The sequence below is a fragment of the Dendroctonus ponderosae genome, unplaced genomic scaffold (assembly GCF_020466585.1).
Source record: "Dendroctonus ponderosae isolate FM_Combo_2020 unplaced genomic scaffold, Dpon_F_20191213v2 Dpon_F_20191213_1, whole genome shotgun sequence".
In the NCBI taxonomy this organism is placed as follows: domain Eukaryota; kingdom Metazoa; phylum Arthropoda; class Insecta; order Coleoptera; family Curculionidae; genus Dendroctonus; species Dendroctonus ponderosae.
The window spans coordinates 19,499,162-19,514,983 of record NW_026017110.1 but is presented as its reverse complement, the minus strand read 5'-3'; the positions used below and the strand labels follow the sequence as shown (position 1 = coordinate 19,514,983).

Below are 15,822 nucleotides of genomic sequence, written 5' to 3'. Positions count from 1 at the left end.
GTGGTTTTGTTGTTGATGTGGTAGGTGTACGCTCCTCTAGTGCTATTCTCTTGGTTTCTTGAGTTGGTGTTGTAGGGGTTGGTTGAGACGGCTTGCATTTTGGTTTTCGACCGCGCTTTTTCAAGGCCGGTTTAATGGAAGTGCCGTCCTGGGAGGCATAGTCCGATTCGGACTTCTGCGAACTCCCAGGATTCATCCTTATTTTGCTGTAACCCTGTAGTTTAAGTTAAATCGACGACGAAGTGTCGACGAATTCTCGAAATTCTTTTACAGACTAACATTCACATTAACAGAAAAAATTGTTTTGTTTTCGGTTCACTGTATACACGTCTTATCGGTACGAAGGTTTCGACGCGACCCTTTATTCCCATTTAATCAACTTTTATTTATTAGGCATTTACGGTTTCTGATATCCCCATTCTGTCCCTTCTTATATTGGACACAAATAATACACAAGCATAAAACAAGTCAATCAAAAGCGATTCTGAGTTGTGGAATCAATAGAAATTGTGGAAATACTCCCGAAGTGAGTGGATTTGTGTGCTCTTGAAAGAACGCTCTTCACTTGAGAAAATATATTTTCTGGTTGTGTTAAAACAGCGAAAAAATGTGCAAGATTAAAAACTCGCTCCAATGGTTCTTGAAATGTAAAAAAATGGCAAATACAAATTTATCTTCTCCGGTTGAGCTCTATTTCCTGTTGAGAAGAAAAAGTAATCTTAAAAATCGCCCTGTTTTGACTAAATAGATTTTATGCAAAATTAAGATTCTTAATATTATTTGTTTATAATTCAAAATAACGTACATAAAACTAATTTCGTTAATTCCTTTAGGCCCCAACCCTGCAAACAACTCGTAACTGATGAACAAATGGCTGAACACATGTCAAAGCTGCACATTAATTCACAAACTCAATTATTACCAATTGAGCCTGACTCGGTGAAGAATAAACGTCTGTATATGTGTGAAGAAATGCGCAAGCTGCAAGATCCAATTATGACTCTTCTTCCACCTGGCCTTCTTAAACACCAACCATGTACAGCACTGGTTCTTTGGCAGCCACCTCAAAGTAGGATAATACCTAGCCTTAGTAAGTATTCCTTATCCACTTTACGACATCCCAAGAGACGTCGGGAGAGACGTTTCAAATTCCAACAACTTCTTTAATTTAGAAGTTTATAGTTAAACAATTTTTCAATATTTAAACACATTTGATATACTTACCTGCAGTTCTGAGAAGACTAGTCAGATGAACATTCAACAAATTTCTAAGCATGTACGCATCAATATCCGTTAAATTCAAATTTATCCCTTACAAAGGCTATTCGCAAATTTTAATTTAGATTACGAATCGGATTAGAACATACACGTATTTTTATTTTTGCATTATTGAGACTTTCAGAATGGTATAAGTTTCAGGCCTAAAGCCCCTACTTAATATGCGTAATCGTCAGACCAAATCGAGTAAAAACTTTGAATAAACTTTTTGCCTGAAGTGATCCGTTTTCATAATACAGAAGAATAGATTCTTACAATTCTTACATTTCCAATTATACACTATATATATATATAGTGTATAATTGGAAATGTTCCAATCAGAGCTATAACGAGTTTATGATGTAAACAAATGTAGATTTCGAGATGTGCCAATCTCAAGCGCTTCCAGAATCGGTTTCAAATAGCAATCCCGAAACCTGTACCTTTTCGGAGGTTTGAAGACGGGTACTGAAGTGTAATTGGTAAATGAAAGTGCGCACCTTCGTGCTGGTACCGCATGCATGTTGTATGTTGATTTTTTAACATATTTCTAGATGAACAAATTTGATTTAACAATAATGCAAGACTGACTGAAGTCTGAACAATCAGCATGTTATCAATATTTTCACACTAAACTTTCTCTCAAAATCCGCGTTAAAGATTTGACTGTGTAGTTTTATAAGGATTCTCAAAATACCATGAATCGCTTTTCTTTCTATTCGCTAATCCATTTCTTGCAAACGCTGCATTATTCGTGAAGAAATTTCTTAAAGAAAGAATAATTTCTAAAAGAAAAAGTCTAAGTGTTCAGGATTCTCCATATTCGCATTCGAGGTACATTAACATGTGTATATCGTATATCGCGTTTATATTCATTTATTTCATATACATTTCTGGAAGTATGTTCTCTTCATTTCCCGTGCTTGTATTATTGAACGATCAGTCTATGGCTTTTTGAAAGTTTTGTATAGTAGTTGTTAACGCGTTGGAAAACTCGTCGATCTGGTTGAGGAACGTGGAATCACAAATCATCGAAATTGTAACCATTAATCAACTGTATTATGAAAATCGTTCACTTAAAGTCGATAATTTATTAGAAGTTTTTGATTGATTTAGTCTGAAGATTCCTATACTAACTATTTCGTATTTTTTTTTGACTAAATACCACTTTTGTCAAGTTAGCAGATATAAATCACTCACTTTTATTTGTTCTCATAAAAAATAAAACCAATCTGCAAAAATACATGCTTCATTGCATTCATTTTTTTTCAGATTCATGTTTAAGTACTTCTTTTAAGGATGCAGATAAAGGCAAAATAGAAGCAAATAAAACTAAACCTTCTACAAGTAACTTGTTAGATTATGAGTGTTTGGATAATAAATTTGATGGAAGTATGGAGTTGGATTCTTAATGAACATCTCTAAATTGACTGAAGATCAATGCAATCCGAATGCATTTTGCTCTGCTCTAATCATATCTTTCAATACAGAACATACTTTGACGAATTGGTGTTTGCGAATATCATTATTAGCATTAGCACTAATGTTAAGTGAGATTTCCTTCTGCGTAAACTTGAGCAAAAGCTGCGCATCTGCATTGCTACGAATGGTGCTCAATTGAAAAATGAATCGTGTGTGTATAATTGCTGTATATAACAAAAATGTGTTGCTACATCTTAGGTAACAAGTATTTTGTGATGATAAGTTTATTTTTCTTTGCTCGAATTTAATACGAAAAATTTCCTAAAAGTTAGCAAAATTCCCACTTTCTGTGTCCTTAAGTAATTAAATTCATAAGCCATATTTACAATTTGATTTCCGTTTATTTCAATATGTATATTATATTAAATGTTATAATATTTAATAATTTAAATTAAATATTTAATATTAATAACCGAAGAAAATTGGTATAATTCTGGAAATTTTGTATGGACCTGTTTAAAAGTTTAATGTACAAATCACGATTTTTCACCCAAACTTGCTACTGCTACATCAATTGAGTAATTTTGTTCCTAGTAAATAAGGTTTACAGTTAGGTATACAAAGAAATAAATGTGGTAAAAACATTCGGCTTAATAAATCGAGTTAGTAATGTTACAAACTATCACTTCTCAAATGAACTGAATTTTATTTTTGTATCCCTAATGTATTTTTTAAGATGTAAACAATCAATTAATTAATAGGTAGCAAAGCTTCGATTGGCTTCATGCTTTGTTGCAGCCGGCTTTTGTCTATTCATATATAATATATACATGTCTCCTGTTTTACCAATGTAGCCTTTTTTTACTGCGTTTGATACATTTTGTTTGTGTTCAAATTTGAGCTGCTCTTACATTTATTCATTTACGAATAAATTATTTTGATATTTGGGTGTGTAATTTGTTCCCAATTGATTTCTGCAAATTGCTTAAATATTTACATATTATATCTTACTCCTCCTAGCAAGGATCTCCTACAAATCTCCTACGAAGACAAATCGCCTACAGCATGTAGGAGCGATATGCTGATGACATCGCACTGATCGTGCACGACAAAACATATCTGGGTTTGAAGACCCAAAGAAAGACCGATTGGGTCGAGAACCGATTTCTTAAGGAATAACAATTATTTATCTTCATATGTAACTTTATTTTATTATGTAGCTCAAGCAGAGATAAGTTTTGTAAAAAAAATTTGGATTCTATCAACATTGAATTTTTAAACATCTAAAATTCTGGTGGTTGCAACATTTTGATACCATTTTGCAGATTCTTTCCATGTTCGTGTTTTATCAGGACTCTCGAAATCTACTTGGATGATGCCAAACTTGGACCTGTAAAAAACATTGTTTTTTCTGATTCTCAAAAATGTGTGTCTTAATTTACATAAAAAAAAAATTAAGTATCTATTAAATAGATTGGCAATATTTGGACGTAGCACAACGAGTTCTATCACGAGGAAGAAATTTAAAGTTTTAGAAATCAGTTAAGTGGTTTGGTCAATTTTTCGTTTTTTTTGCACATATGCTGATATGAAGATGTTGCTTGGTAAACTTTACCATTATTTTCAAAAGCGATATCCATTTTCAAGCGTCAATTAGTATTTCAGCGTTTTTCAAAGATGTAGGGCGGCGTATTATGACAATCCATTAATCAATTATTTCAGTAATTTCAGTAAATGTGAATACAATCTCTAGGTTATAACATGTACACTTACTCATAAGATCCCCATTCAAAGTTGTCCATTAAAGACCAGACTGAGTAACCAATAACATTAACTCCATCTTCCACAGCAGCGTCAACTAATGCGCTCATGAAGTCCTAAGAACAAAAACGTTAAATACGATCGATTTAATTACATTTTTGCATCGTACTCTTATCGTATTTATTCTTTCTTGGTCGTCTAATGAATCTCCTTGCCTAATTCCTTTGCCATTTTCAGTTATAATGATTCCTCTGGGTTGATACCTGCAAAGAAAAAAATAATAATTTGTGTTTGTTTGTGTAAAAAATGTTACACCATCGCTCATATGTTTGTTACCCAACATGAAAATAATAATGAATTGATTGCAGCATTTGCAACAATAAATTAAATGCAAATTTAGAATATTTGTATTTGATTGGCAAAGCAAAGTTGTAGAATTTGAAGGTTTAAGCAAAAAAAAAATGATTAGCTTTGTTAAGATTTAACAGGATAAGCTATCGTTTATCAGGATAACTTACTTTTGATTGATATAATTTACAGAGGTTCTAAGGCCTTCGGGGTAATAAAAGTCATTGCTTCTTACGGAACGAACGGCCTCGTCTGATACATAAGACGGTTCACCGATTTCCGGTTCGGGTTCATCTTCAACTTGACCCACTCCATAACTGGAAAATTTGAAGTTCATTTAGAAATATCTGTAGCTGTTCATATACATGATGTTAGTTTTGGTTTTCATGATTCTGAATGGAAATTATTTTTTGTTGATTGTTTTTCCAGTTATATATTAGTAAATATCTTATGTGAAGGATTTTTATTGTCATTGTATCCAAGGTATTTTTCAATTTTTGATTAGAAACAGCTTATTGGATCGACTTCATTAGTCATCAGCATGCAAATTACTTACAATCTTTAAAAAAATACTCTTGGTGGAAACCTCTCATGTTAATAGTTCTAAGAAGAGAGGCTTTTAAAAGGTAAAAAATTATCAATATTCCGTCTCTCGCATTCAAACTCAATACTTTAAATATGCTTCTTTAGATAAAATTGGAAGGTAATTGGAAATATTCACTATAAAAAACGAAAACTAGAAAACAAATACGGCTTGAGGTGACGACTTAATAACACTTCATACCGAAAACCAAGCAAATTTGAATCCTTAATACGGAAAATAAATAATTTTTTGGGTCATAATTTAAAATAATGGCACTACAGCTTTCTGACACTGTGTGTAAGTTGAGAAGAGCTTCTGTGTATAAAGACTTAAAAAATAAATGTTTTGCAGCAAGTTATACTAACGTGTTCAGTGCGAAGAAATCATGGGTTCCGTTAATATAGTTGATTTCTTCTTCAGTAAATTCTGGTAGACGAGACCTCGCGAAACCTTCCAATCTGCTTCTATCAGCAATGCGATCAATCATAATCTGTGGCCAGTTTCCTAGGAATATTGGATTTGCCCACCAGCCGAGCTGAAATATGTTACAGAATTAGTTTCTTTTGCTGCATAATTCCCATCAAAAGATGCAAACGCTATAAAGTAAATCTTATCGATTTGAAGTTATTTGTACTTACTTCAAATTCTATGTATCGTTCTTGAGCTTCTAAATCTGCAGAACTATCAGTAGCTGCCTCGGCCCAGTCAAAGTTGATTACCAGCCCAACATGGCCTATAAGTATTAGACTATTAATATTAATTTAATAAAAATACTGTCAAACAAAGCCAATAAAAACAAATGTATATAGAGGGTGATTCAAAATTGGCGTCATTCCTCTGGAGGTGTTGTTTGGGGGTGTTTTAGGAGTACAGAAAAAATAGTAAAAAAATGTATTGTTATTGAAAACTGGAAAATTTGCAAAAAAACTATATCAGAAGGATGGATCAGTGTTTCAGATGCGCTCCATCTAAATTTCGAAAAATCAGCCGGTTGAAAATGTTATTGAGTGGACATTAGCTGATTTTCTAAAACATTAAGTTTTTTTCAGTGCGTAATCTGTTTCATAAATACAAAAAAGACAGTCTTATAGAACAACTGAAAATTCATAATTCTAGACGAATGAAACTGAAAAACAAAACATAAAAATTGGTACGATTGGAAGATATAACAAATTTACCATACAACAAACAAATAATTACCACAAATAATCACTAAAGACTGAAAATATGTCAGGCAAAGTCAATTCAAGCTCAAAACATTATTAGTTTTTTAAAATCTGAGGCTCCAGCAAGATAAACGGTGAAGAAAATGGCATCCGATAAGGTGAAACTGATGAAATAGGCGAGTAAACTAAAAGCTGGTGGCTTGCAAAGGCTCAAATATGGACAAAACCGAAATTTGAGAGCAGAAAGTGAAGAAGAATGTGAAAGAAGAATTTAATGTAACAATGAAGAAGTTAATCAGTAACCAAAACTAGATGCATGACCACCTCCAGAACACCTCACAGACGCAAACTAGAAATAGATAACCAAAATATGCCACTGGAAATGAAATTCAAGTATTTCGTCATAGAAATTCTCCGGTCCGGATATGTTAAAACGGAGGTGAGGTGAGAAACTATAAATAAAAAAAGAGCAGTCGCTTGTCTCAGCAGCACCATATAGAGCAGTAAACATAGGGATTGAAGATAATGCTAGACTCTACGAAACAAAAATTATTTCCATTACATAAGCTTGACCAGGAAGCACGAAAAATGAGCAAATACTGGAAACATCAGAGATGATTCGTGCGCAAAATAATTGGCAAGACACTTATGGATCTTGAAAGGAGTGAGATCATTATGTTCTATCGATAAGATGGGCTGGATGTTACAGAGCAAAACAAGGAAAATCATTCAATCTGTCTACACATGGAAAGAAACTACTGTGTAACTTTACTTTTTTAATTCGTTACCTAATGTCTTATTTGAAGCGAAATTGGATTAAAAAATAATAAAAACAGTTCCTGGGTTATATATTTTTAACAAGATAATGCAAATTAAACGGACGTGTTTTTTCTAAAGATTTCCAGGCTTTGCGTTCGCGCTTATTTGCAAGTTTTTTATATTTTATGAAGCAATAACTTGCAAACACAGAAAACATGGTTTTTACTTGGAGGTTTAAAGTTTCACTAGAGTATCAGAATCATGCTCATCATTAGAAGATTCCTATTTCTACACTCAAGATTACCTACGCAGTTCTAAAGAAAAATTCGATTTAAGTGAAAATGAAAAAATGTCTCGATTGCCCCACGTGCGATGCTGGGAAAACCTACCATGATACAGAGGTTTGAACTCTTCCTCATATATTCTATAAGCTCTGGCATGCGCTTGTAATAGTACATAACCGCATTGGTAAATACCATCACCAATCAAATGCAATCCTGGAGCCATAAAGCCGGATCCATATCCTCCATTACAGACTAAAGTGGGTTCATTAATTGTGAACCTACAAAAAAATACTTATATACACGGTGTTGCAAAAAAGTACCCTCAAACTGTTGAGAGTGGTAGAAGACATCAAAATATGAATTTCTGCTTTCAAAATATATGTGCGAAAACGAAAGGTTTTCGTAATCACGGTGATGTTATCTCTATTCCGCTCTTGCCTTTGTATGTGTGTGATATGTTCGGATACACCAGCTTTTTATTTCAACTTTGAATTCTCTATTGAATTCTAAGTATGATTCAGGTAACATTTGCGATAATTGAACTGAACATTTACTGATAAATTTTCGTTTGAACCTATCAAATATTAAAGCGACGATTTTATTCAAATTTGTGCAGTTCTGAAAAGGACCGATTTATTTCAAGAAACAGTCCAACAATCAAATTATGTGTTCAAAATTTGTGCTATTTGCGGCTTCACGATATCCTAAGCGATCAATAAACTCTTCTTGTATCTTGCTATTTTTCCTGTAAATTATTTTCTTTACCTCGGAAAGTCCTTGAGTCCTGTTGAGTTTAGGTATTGGACATGGTAGCTGAATCATACTTGGAAGTCAATGGATAATTCAAAATTGAAATACAAAATAGGTGCTTCCATTTGAAAAAGTGAAGTTGATGGTTCTAATACCCTGTATAAAAAATCTTATTTTTGGATAAAAATTGGCGTATCCGAGCCTTTTGCCAAAAAAACCGTAATTTTTTCCCGACTTCATACTGTTTTACTTTGTTCGTGCCGGTGTTGTTCAAGTTTATTCTATCAGTGGCGACGAAACTTGTTACCCGGGACGCTTTATAGTATCTAAAATTATATTTAATTAATATATGAAAACTCTAATACATTTGTACAGTTTGTTACTGAAAGAAAAATACTTTCTATCAAGTACAATTGATCGATTGTTTTCACTCGTTAAGTTAATTTATAGCATAAAAAAATAATAATCGGCAATTTTTATGTACTCTTCGGGTCTTTTCTTAAGTACAGGATCTAACTGCATTTATCAGCGTTTTGGGCGTGTCATTCTTTGCCTGAAAACCTTTGCCTTGATGTTTCTTACCACCCCTAAATTTTATCCATAAATTTATGAAACAACCTCTCTATCAATGAGCGAAATAAAACATCTTTTTAGGATATTAATCACCACACTTAATTTTAGTCTACTTTACTTATTGGAGTAATACATTCTTCCAAAAATTCCTGTTAACAAAACATTAAACTAGTTATAATAGTAAAATCATAAGAAAATTTCGAAAATTGTTTACGCAAAAAAGTTTCTACCGTTGAAACCACTTGAAATTCTTTAAAGTTCAGCTCAATTGAAAGATAAGTGAGAGGAAAATAATATAAGTAAGTGTTTATGCGGAAATGAGCCACTAACAAATTCCATCACTTCAAAACATTGATAATCAATTAAAGTTCAAAAAATCTGTTGTGTTTCAAAGTAATGCAAATTAACAAATAATAATTTTTAAGCACTTAAACAAAGTAGCCACTTACCAATATTTAACATATGGAGCATAATTTTGGTATACTAATCTTGCAAAGTCCCCAAAGTAGTCAACAAATTGAGTGTTGAGGAGACCTCCTAGTTCGTAAATATGTTGTGGCATGTCCCAATGGTAAATTGTTATCATGGGCTCAATACCTTCAGCTTTTAGGGCCTGAAAACCAAATATAATCTTATGAAATCGGCTGCGTGGCTTCAAATTGCCTATTAAATATTTTCTGTACTTTTTAAGATCGAGGTATAAAATGTTGATTTTTTACGCAATAATATGAGAAAGTAAATTTGAACCTACTTAGGCTTTCGCCTTTAACGACCAATAACTTTGATACTTCCTGTTAAACGCAATAACCTTTTTATGATATGATATAAAACATTTTTATGATAGATTTCTTTCATATCACATTTCGTTTAAGCATCAAAGCTCAGAACGCATTTTGATTTGATCGATGAAGAATAAAAGTGATTTTTCAAAGTTCATTCATAAGCTTAAAAATACTCGCATTTTTATCTTCTATTCATAATTTCAGTATCAATTTCAAGTAACGGTACAAGAAAATTCGGAGAGTTTTGATTATTTATCCGATTTGTTTTCGTTTATTTGTCTACATCAAAGTGCTTATTTGAAGAACTACTTATCTACATGTGTATTTTTGGTTTCCATTTTAATTTCACAAGGAACAATAAGCAGCAAAAGTATATACAGTGTGGTACAAGAGTCTGGAATATCTCGCAATCCGCCCACCCGAGTTGTACGAAATTGCATGAACTTAAATATTGTTATCAAGTTTCTCGTTTTTTTGGAAATTCACACGAATTTATTTTTTATTTTTAAGTAACTACCTGAAATATAAGTACATGGTGTACGAGTATATCGTACATCTCATCGTCCCTATGAGCAACACGGATAGACTTATTTAGATTCTGTTCTTGAGTAAGTTATCTGATTTTATTCTGTTATTGAGTGTTAAATAATTTATATTATTAGAAATTATGTTTACCATGACAATGTTGCTGTTCTACAGTAAAGAGGCAAAACAAATGCCAATAAGTACCTACCTTGATAAGATTTAAGTAGTAATCAATTCCTTGCTGATTGATGTTATTGAGGGTGCCATTTGGTAAAATTCGGGTCCAGGCAATGGAGAATCTGGAAAAATAACTCTGTTTTGAAATACCCAAGAAATTCAGACTAGAGAAATTTAATTGTAGTAAAAACTGAATAAACTTAGGAGTCCTGATTTTAAACAATACCATGGACTAAAGGTCTAATATTATAAAGAACTATTATATTAATAAAAGTACAAACAAATCAAAGTCTCCTCCTGAATATGCATCAGTTGATGGTTTTTGAAATTACCTGTAAAAGTCCAGTCCTAAAGCCTTGGCATTGGCTACATCTTCTTCCCATTTGTGATAAGAATCGCATGCTATGTCTCCATTTTCTTGAGCGTCTATACATAAATTTATAATTAAACTGATTGCAATTTCATTAAATATAACTAATGCAACTGAACTGCTCAAAAAATAAATGTTACAGAGACAAGTTTGCCCTTGCTTGTGTTTTGCAAAAATGTAGTTATTCAAGAACAGGGTAGAAAATGAAACATTGAAAAATATCTGAAAATTCGGCAGGCTTCTAACTAAAAAAAAATCCGATTTCAAGATCAAAGGCCTTAACTCAAATGAGCTCAAAAAAATACTTTTTGTCCCATATTCCCCAAATATAAATAAACATGTTTATAGATTTCAACACCAAAGACATAAAGAAAGACCTCGAAACGGTTTTTTAATTTTTGAAGAATGAATTTTTCAACTATCTGTTGTATATACGCGGTGTTCAAAACATCCATTTGCTGTTTGCGGCGATACCATTTTTGCTCGTGGATCGATTTTCAAACTCTTTCGCTCATGTGAAAGTTAAAACATCATAGTCGACTTAAGGTAAAAATCTTATATACAGGGTTGCATTAAAAGTGACCCAAAGCCCGCGAAGTCTCGGATTCTGGCAGACCTTTAATTGAAATAAACTTTACAACGATTCGATTATTCATGCAACCCTGTACTTACATAAAATTTTTGACAATAATTAGTCTTTTTAAAATTCGCCTCATTCATCGGTTTGCAGGAACCTTAGAAAACTATGTTGAGCTTTGAATTTGGCCCAAAAACCAAATTTTATTCAGTTTTTTACCTTAAGTAATGAAGATTATCTTGAAAAAACGACCAAAGAGCTTACTATGAAAAATCGCCACCTTCATCGCTCTGACGATTTTTCAAGTTTCTTTAAAATTTCATGTCATTCCAGTTTTAGCAAATTTTCTATTAAGCAATTCTTTCTACGGCAAAAAAACGTATTATTTTTACTTTAACTTAAAATACTGACAATCTTCAGGTAATTTCTATGAAAATTATAAAATTAATTTTATTGGAACACTGGGCTCCTGAACAGCTTTGTAATTTGTTTCTGGAACGTCGGAACTTTTTGCAGATTCGAATTTTGGACTAAACCCAATAATTTTTCTTGGATTTTTTTCCAAACAAAACAAATGAAAGTTTATAATCAATTATTCGGACAACTCGTCACTTTTCTCGCTGTGAATAATTTGGCTAAACAAAACTCTCTCTAAGCAACGCGTTTTTTCCTAACGTTTTACTGTAGAATACTGGCAAACCGAGAGTTTTTCGAGAATCTTCAGAGAAGAGAGAGAACTATATTTGAGCGTTGATCTAAATAAAAGTAGCTTTTTAATTCTGACAATTATTCAAGATAACAATGCTAATGCTTAAAAGGTAAAACATTTTCTGCAGTTACCCAATCGTCAATATGGAAAAATCGTATTTTTCTCACAAATTAAAGATAATATATGTTTTCTTACTTTTGTCATGTAAAAATGTGTCCCAGATGCTTTCTCCTTTTCCATCTTCATTCCATGCTCCCTCAATTTGAAACGCCGAAGTTCCTGCTCCAATTAGAAAGTCTTGCGGAATTTGTTTGTCAGCTTGAGAGCTAAAACATTGAAGTACGATGAATAATTAGAGAATAGAGAAGAGCAGAAAAACTGCGGTAACAGAAATTTTAACCGTTAAAGACGTTTTTTTTTAGAAAAAGGTATGAAAATAAAAACAGCGATGACATTGTGAAATTACAGTTTCTTCAGAAACATTGTCAACTAAAAATGTTTTACTCATTTTACTCAGAAAACGAAAAAAAATCCTTAGAAGTCGATGTTGCGATTAACCTGTTGATTATGTTGACCAAAAAATATGTTGGTTTTCATTGAGGGTGATGATGGCCCGAAAAATAGTCCCACGCTCTTCATATTACGAATTCAATCTCTTTCTCCGACTAGAAAAAAGTTTCTATTTCAATTTTTCAAATTTTTGCACTATGAGTTCAGCCGAATGGCTGAACAATAAAATTGAACTAAGGCACATTTTTAATTACACCTTTCATATACCTACAGGGTTGCCCCCGAATATGTGGAAAATTTTCGAGATTCATGGAGAACATGTTAAAGATCCCACTCTTCTTTACGATGTGTGAGCATATTAAATGAAATGTTGTGCAAAACTTCTGTAAGTAAATATTTACAGTTTAAAAATTTAATTTTGAAGGCACTAAATCCTTAACAGGGATTGATACTCTATGCGGCACGCTCATTAATGAACATCAGTTTTAAAAATGGAGTATCAACTTACCTTGCAATTATAGAAATGACCAAAAGCAAAAGCTTTAACATGATAGTGAGTAAAAACGTAACAAAGTTTTAAGCAACGAATGGCACGGTTTTATTTATGAAAGCCAGTATTATAAGTATTTAAATTTTGCAGGTAAGCACTTAATATAAGTAGGCACTTATGATATCAGTGAGAATCGAGTATGGAAAAAATACAAGGCTTTCAATTCGTTTATGCTACTACTAGGTACATGCAGCACCGAATTGTATTAAATATTTATATTTAATTTTGCGTAACCTTCATCCTAAAATGAACGATTCTAGTTTTCACTCTAAACGTTTAGATCATAATAATATGCACAACATATGCACAGTGTCGACGATGACATGAAAGAGCGAATATTTAAACTCGATCCTGGTTGAATCAGGAAGAAATTAATACATTTTTGTGTGTCAAGTACAAAGCCAAATACTTTGATTAATTTAAAAACTATGTACCTATCACCAGGTTACCCAGGGATAATCATACGATTCTGCTTGAAGAATTCCAAGTGCTGGATAAGGAGAACCGTTTATATCCAAGGATTTTTAGAGAGGCAATTGTGATCTGAAACTCAAGGAAAATTTCCGTCGAAGAGAAGAGGGTTTGAGTTTAAGGCCCGTTTGCACCATTGAAAATAAGCTTGACTTTGCCATTAAGCTCAGCTTTAAAATTAAATTGGTTTGCACCACATTATAAATCAGGCTTACAGCATTCAAAGCTCGGCTTAAATTAAGCCGTCAACTTTGGTGGCTTATGGTGTTAAGCCGTTAATTCTAACCTTCGTTTTCCTTTGTCATACATGTGGCGATAGTTAACAAAATTGGAAATTACGATAACAAGCAAAAAACAAAAACAATGGATATCAAAACTTGTTTTGACATAATTGAAAACGATCTAGATATCTTTGAGATAATCGAATTTGGATTTCCTAAGACGATATATAACAGAAATAATCCATTGGAGGACTTGGAGGAACTACTAACTTTTAAAAAAATATTTGGGTTCTACAAAACCACAACAAATATAAATGAATTGAATTATTTAATTGATATTGGTCAATTGTAAAATGAAACCATAAATAATCTTCGAAATCACCGCAACACTATACTACAACAATTCATTAATTATTTAGAAAATTTGCGTTAAAATTTTAGTCAGCACAAAATAAAATTTCAGTACCTATATAAAATTCTTGATAAAAATTTAAAATACCTATATAAAATGTCAATATCAATATGAAATAAAAAATGGTAAAAAAACAGATGTATTTAAAATATGAAGTTGGGTTCGAAAGGTTCCTAAATTGTACAATTTAGGAACCTTGTCTTAAACGTCTTCTAAACTGAGGTTAATCCCTCGATCTATATTATCAATCGCCAAAGTTCTAATGTATAAATAGATATAATGAATACATGTATTCATTGTACCATGGCAGCAAACGGTCATAATTCCACATATGGCAAATAGATCTGCTTGACTCCGGTTTAACAAAGTAAACTTGGCTTTGATATAACGGTGCAAACGGCCCTAAGTAGAACATGGAAACCGACCCTCAAAGGTTTGTTACGATTTTCGAAACTTATCCGCTTTGTAGATTCTACAAGTTGCAACTGTTGCACATTTATTTTTAAAACTATACATCACATAGTGATAATTTCTATATTCGTCATAAGAAAAACATGTTCTTAAGAATCGACATTTCAATTTTGTGTGGAATTCACTCTAATTTTGATTAAATCTGATCAGTATAAATCTGTATGATTTTCAAAGTCTTTATAATCTAAACGCTCTATAAACATGATTTAAACATACAGTGCGCGACATTTGATTACTCTCACCTAATAATTTTGATTAATTTTTACTAATGCTAAAAATTTCCATTAGCAAGCTACATCAAGCACTAGATTAAAGATTTTAACAATATTTATTGAATAATTTGTTTTACAATTTCGTATTTTACATCTGATTTTTTTTTGTTGATTTTTGATGAGACACATGATTACTCTCATATTTAGAATTAACCTAGAACACAACATTTAAACCTAATAGTTATTTTAATATTTGGTATGCCTTCCCTGCTTCTCAATGACTGCTCACATTCGATGAGACAATGAATTTAATACATTTTCTATTAGATTGTCTGGAACTTAGTCGCAGGCGGCTCTAACAGCGGCGATTAATTATTTTCTGATAATAAACTGTCTTCCTTCAGTATAAACGCGTTTGACCAACCAACCCAATACGTTTTCTATGATATTTAAGTCTGGGGAAATAGCAGGCCAGTCCAGAACTGAAATATTATTAGAAGTCAACCAGGTTTGGATTATTTGAGCGGTATGAATTGGCGCATTGTCTTGTTGCAATATCCATTTTTGATCCGGAAACAAAGCTGTTATGTTAGCGATTTGCCGTTGCAGCAGCTCCAAATCCTTTTGAGCAGTTTGATGACCTTCTAGAAAATCGATGCCAACTCTGCCTTGGCTTGAAATTGCTGCCCAAATCACTACTGAACTTGCCCGACTGTGACGGCGAGCCAAGAATCTCTTCCATCCTTACGTCCTGAAAGTAATCTTGGAAGCCATCAAGACCATCCAGGTTAAACTTATTTTTATCGTTCTTTCCATAAAAACTACATTTTTCCACTTCTCTGTCCAGTTACGGTGAATGCGTGAAAACTCTAAACGTTCTTGTCGATGACGTGCAAGCAGCAAAGGCTTCTTGCGTGGTTTTCTTCTTTTTA

General features: G+C 32.6%; 2 protein-coding genes across 2 annotated transcripts in view; one reads left to right on the top strand and one right to left on the bottom strand.

The window, feature by feature from the left end:
• Nucleotides 1-3,624, top strand: part of LOC109535466 — a 7,650-nt gene extending 4,026 nt beyond the window's left edge. The window contains exons 2-3 of the mRNA XM_019901382.2: nucleotides 834-1,090; nucleotides 2,530-3,624. Coding sequence (XP_019756941.2) covers nucleotides 834-1,090; nucleotides 2,530-2,669 — 397 coding nt within the window. The 3' untranslated portion in view covers nucleotides 2,670-3,624. The remainder of the gene's footprint in view (nucleotides 1-833; nucleotides 1,091-2,529) is intronic.
• A 240-nt stretch (nucleotides 3,625-3,864) lies between these two features.
• Nucleotides 3,865-13,170, bottom strand: LOC109535463 (myrosinase 1). The gene is made up of 12 exons (XM_048664779.1): nucleotides 13,062-13,170; nucleotides 12,239-12,369; nucleotides 10,720-10,813; nucleotides 10,419-10,509; nucleotides 9,353-9,516; nucleotides 7,686-7,858; nucleotides 6,010-6,104; nucleotides 5,737-5,906; nucleotides 4,959-5,105; nucleotides 4,610-4,703; nucleotides 4,453-4,556; nucleotides 3,865-4,069 (listed from the first exon to the last, which is right to left on the bottom strand). Exons 1-12 carry the CDS (start codon nucleotides 13,100-13,102, stop codon nucleotides 3,955-3,957), a joined length of 1,419 nt encoding a protein of 472 aa, XP_048520736.1. The 5' UTR covers nucleotides 13,103-13,170; the 3' UTR covers nucleotides 3,865-3,954.
• Between the last annotated feature and the right edge of the window lie 2,652 nt (nucleotides 13,171-15,822).